The 4,423-nt window shown below is 64.2% G+C and overlaps 1 protein-coding gene across 1 annotated transcript; it reads right to left on the bottom strand.

Annotated features, from left to right (window-relative positions):
* Positions 1-390: 390 nt before the first annotated feature.
* Positions 391-2,116, bottom strand: LOC138100579 (serine/threonine-protein kinase pim-1-like). Its single transcript, XM_068998448.1, has 4 exons — positions 2,080-2,116; positions 1,398-1,764; positions 819-995; positions 391-494 (listed from the first exon to the last, which is right to left on the bottom strand). Exons 2-4 carry the CDS (start codon positions 1,741-1,743, stop codon positions 391-393), a joined length of 627 nt encoding a protein of 208 aa, XP_068854549.1. The 5' UTR covers positions 1,744-1,764; positions 2,080-2,116.
* Between the last annotated feature and the right edge of the window lie 2,307 nt (positions 2,117-4,423).

The following is a 4,423-nucleotide window of genomic DNA, read 5'->3' as shown; positions in this document are numbered from 1 at the left end:
AGCATCTCTGTCCCTGCCGCCTGCTGGCCCTTGGAATGCACACATGAGCCCAGGTATCACTTCTGGTGAACCCAAGTGGCCGCGTCAGTTTGAAAGGGCGGCTGTTGTTTCACTGTTACCTTTCTAGGCTGGTTACAGCTCCTCCTGCCTGTACTACAGCCTGTGCTTGAAGACACAGAACTACCGTCCTGGAGAAAAGGCATCAAAAGCTTGACAAAGGCTGAAGAGAACACTCTGATTACCCCTTTTCCCAAGAGGGTTCTTTAGCTGAAGTTGCTAAACAGGACCAGACTTGACACCCCGGCATGGGTTTGTGGTTGTTTTATTTCTCGAGCCCTCAGTCCTGCATGGGACTCGGTAATCGGGTGCTGCAGAGGCTCTGGCAAGGCATCAAAGACGCCTGCCCCGCACCCAAGGGTGGCGCAAGATCTCCTCCAGCGCTGGCCTGTCCGCAGGGTGCTTGGACAAACACCAGCGGATCAGATGTTGGCACTCTGGGGAGAGAAACCAGAAAGCGCCGGTCACTTGCAGAAGGCTCCTGCCCAGCTGCTCCCGGCGCCTCCAGGGCCCGGGCTATGCTGCGTGTGCTCAGAGCTGTGCCAGCCTCCCGGCTGACTCTGCCCTTTGCGGGACAGTGGCACGGCAGGACACGCGCCACCTCCTTCAGCCAAGCAGGCCACACCGACCACGTCGTCACGGGCTGCCTCCTGCGGCCAGCTCTTGAGGGCAGATGGGCCTCCCGCGCAGCTGCGTGAGGGCCACGCTGGGCTGCGCGGTGCCATCTGCCAAAGCCTGCCTTCTTGAGGCCAGACACCAACCTGGAGAGACCTGCTGCCAGAAGAAGAGCTGCCCCGACACGATGTCACGGTCCTCCTGGAAGGGCATGTTCCCGCAGACCATGACGTACAGCAGCACACCCAGGGACCAGATGGTTGCCGAATGGCCGTGGTAGCAGCCAAGGCAGATCCACTCGGGTGGGCTGTACATGTGTGTTCCTAGGGGAGACAGGTGGCGCTGTCCAGGTGCAGGCTGCTGGCTTCCAGAGCCTGGTGCCAGCCTCCTGGCGGAAGCAGGGGCTGCACCGGTGGCCACAACTTCCCCCCGAGGCCACCGGGCGTTCCCCAGCCAATTGGCCAAAGCCAAGAAACCGTTCTGCAAGGCAAACAAGGCCAGCGGAGCAGCCCAAGCCCTTGCGGGCCAGCCAAGCCGAGCGGCCGGGGCCTGGCTTTGGCAGCCCCCCTCTGTGGGCAGGGCTGGCAGCTGGCTCCTGGGGCACAGCATCTGCCCCGTGCCAAAGGGCAGCCGGCAGCCGGCTGAATGCCGCAGCCCACAGCCCAGGAGGGAATGGGGCCGTGCAGTGCCTGGCACTGGGAGCAGGGCCTGGCCTGTGGGCTCACCGGCAAATCGCGTGAAGGCCTGCTCCTGGAGGAAGGTGCCGCAACCGAAGTCGATGAGCTTCAGGTCGCCGCTCTCCGGGTCCACGAGGAGATTCTCTGGCTTGATGTCCCGGTGCAGGACGCCGCAGGCGGTGCAGTGCCGCACGGCCTCCAGCACCTGGCAGAAAAGCCAGCGCGCCATCTCCTCGCACAGGAACCCCTGCTCCAGCAGGAAGGCCAGGAGATCCTGCGATGGCTCCGGACGCTCCATCACCAGCAGGAAGCTGTCAGGCAGCTCAAACCAGTCGAGGAGCTGGATGATGTTGTGGCAGCCAGAGCCCACCTTCTCCATGAGCACGATCTCCATGGGAACACGGGTGCCGTCGGGCTGTGAGGAGGAGACAGTGCCTCCAGCAGGCCTGATACTGCCCTGTGGCTCCGCTGCCTCGTGCCTGGGATGCCCCAGTGCCCCCTTGGGCAGCCTCCCTGGTGCTTGGGCTTCCTCCCGCCCAGGGGATGCTTGGGGGGTGCCCCCCTGCCCGGCCCCATCACCAGTGTTTGGCATCCCCGGGCCCGCGATGCTCCGGCTCGCACGCTGAGCCCACGCCCGCTCCCCCCGCCCTGCGCCGCCTCCCGCCCTGGGGCCCCGGCCTTATCCCTGCCCGCCACGCCCCGCTCTGTCGCGGTGGCCCCGCTCACTCACCAGCTCGTACCACCGCAGGACGCTCTCCCGGGCCACGCGTTTGATGGCCACCTGCAAGCCCACGAGAGACGGGGCTGAGCTCAAGCCCTGCCCCGCCCCGCCCCTGGCCCTCCTCCCGCGCCCCGCCGTCTCGGCCACTTTACCGGACTCCCGTCTGAGAGGCGGATGCCCGAGAAAACGGTGCCGAAGCCACCGCTGCCCAGCTGAGGGCCCAGCTGGTACAGCTCCTGCAGCTTCTTCTTTTGCCCTGCGACCGAGACCGAGCCATCAGCCTTGCGCCCAGGGCCCCCCCGGCCAAGTGCCCGCGAGTAAAGCGAGCCGAGCCACCGCGGGCCACGTTGCTCTGACCTGCTTCCTGCTGCGCGCCGGGCAGCGGCCACCGCCTTGCAGCCGTCGGGCAGGGGAGCGGCAGAGCTGGGGCAGGGGAGCGCGCAGAGGCGGCTGCAGGAGCCGGAGGGCAGCGGGGCAGGGCGTCACCGTCGCTGTCCCCGGCGTCGTGGGCTGGACTCTGCTGTTGAGGACTGCCGGGGCTACAGCCCGAGGACTCGCACAGGGGGGTGTCAGGAGCAGCTGCAAACCAGGGAGGGGTTTTTTGAAGCCGTGGCATCAGAAGCACTGGAAACAGCCAGAGACTCTGCTGCTCTCAAGGGCCCTGGCCTGGCCTGTGGATGCCCCTCAAGAGCCCCGAGGGAGCCTCAGACAGCTCCTCAGAAGATCTCACCTGCTACCAGAAAGGCCTTCCTGGTAGTCGGTGGCCGTCTTGGAGCAGCTTCCTGGAGATGGAGGAACCTCCTGGGTCTCTTGAGGGTCATCTCTGCCACCAGGCACGGGCTGTTGCCAGCTGGCACAGCCGGCACAGCGTCCTGGGAGCTGTGGGCCGGCAACTGCTGGCTCCAGCTCACTTGCTGCTCCGCCACCTGCTCCTGAGAAGGCTCCCCTGGATCGGGCTGGGCTCCCACTTGGACTTCTGGGCTTTCCCTGGCCACGTCAGTTGTCAGGGTTGCGCCCGTATTGTTGAAGTCCGTGAGTCCAAGGGAGCTGGGAGACCTGTCCACAGGCTCTGCACCTTCTGCAGGCTGACAGGTCTCACTGAGCGTCTGCGGGGGATAGAAGCTGTCAGAGATAGCGGAGGCTCGTGGCAGGATGGAGGATCTCTGACAGCCTGAGCTTCTTGCCTGGATGGTGGGTCCCTCATGGTGTGCCGTCCTTGCAAGGGTTGAGGCTCTCCCAGGGATGGATAATCTTGCTGGGAGCGGCCTCTTGAAGGGATGGAGGCTCCTGGAGGAGCTGGACGAGCCACAGCAGGGCAGGTGGCCTCGCTTCACCAGCTCCTCCAGTTCTTTCCACAATGCCTGCCACATCCCAGAGTAGAGCGGCACCCATGTCCCATTGCGAGCCCAGAGCAGCAGCATCAGTTCCTGCAGCTCCTGGGCCACTGCCACGCAGGGGCCGCAGCTGCAGGGGCTGTCCAGAGGGCTCGCGGGAGCACGTGGCCGCTTGCGAGGGGTCACCCGAGGCCTGGAGGACCTGGGAGCCACAGGGGCTCCTCGCTTCCTCCGTGAGCCTCTGGGCTGCACCCCTGGGCGCTTGCGCCTCTTCGATGTCCGTGCCTGCCGCCTCCGTGGTTGCCAGTGGCCAACGGCCCACCAGACAGCCACAGTGGCCAGCAGCAGGACAAGCACAATCACCAGGACGCCACCGTCACACATGGCTCCGGCGCGTCCCATCGCGACTGCACTGGCAGCTGCAGGTGCTGGCAGTGTTACATAGCGACTGCGCGGTGATGTCACAGTGCTGTGGGCCAGGACAGCCGGGTGACATCCCAGCCCTGCCTCTCGCCAGCGCTCAGCCCCTTTGTGCCGTCACAGCCCTGTGCCCACCTCAGGGATCAGCAGAACCAGCGCATCTCTAAAGATGCACATGGCCAGAAAAAGCCTGGCAGTAAGAACAGCTCAGCCTGCTGCAGTGAGTCATTCCCTGCAGCAAGTGGCACATCAGGAAGAGTGCTGCTGCCACCAGTGTCAAGCCCATGGCTCCCAGGACACTGCAGCAGTACCAACTGGAAACACTCTCTGTGCCTGAGAAATCTTCCAGAGACAAAGGGAGTTGAAGTTCCTGTGTCTCTGGGGAGCTCTCCTGAACTGGCTGTCGAGGGCAGGAAGAGTTTTCTGTAACAGCTCACCGACTTCTGCGTTGCCTCTGTTCTAAATAAGTCAGGATTTCCCAAGGAGTGCTCATAGTGCTCCCACTGCTCTGGTTTTGACGGGCATAGGGCTCCTTTTTTCCCAATTGCTGGCACACGCTGGGTTCAGATTCATGATGGGAATGCTGTGGATCAAACATG

The sequence above is a fragment of the Aphelocoma coerulescens genome, unplaced genomic scaffold (assembly GCF_041296385.1).
Source record: "Aphelocoma coerulescens isolate FSJ_1873_10779 unplaced genomic scaffold, UR_Acoe_1.0 HiC_scaffold_114, whole genome shotgun sequence".
Classification (NCBI taxonomy): domain Eukaryota; kingdom Metazoa; phylum Chordata; class Aves; order Passeriformes; family Corvidae; genus Aphelocoma; species Aphelocoma coerulescens.
This window is presented reverse-complemented; position numbering and strand designations above follow the sequence as displayed.

Excerpts from the sequence above, each read along its gene's own strand:
- LOC138100579 (XM_068998448.1), bottom strand. The coding sequence starts at position 1,743 with ATGGAGATCGTGCTCATGGAGAAGGTGGGCTCTGGCTGCCACAACATC. Across the intron at positions 996-1,397 it reads GGCCTTCACGCGATTTGCCG|GAACACACATGTACAGCCCA; the intron begins GTGAGCCCACAG and ends TGTCTCCCCTAG. Across the intron at positions 495-818 it reads CTGGCAGCAGGTCTCTCCAG|AGTGCCAACATCTGATCCGC; the intron begins GTTGGTGTCTGG and ends TTCTCTCCCCAG.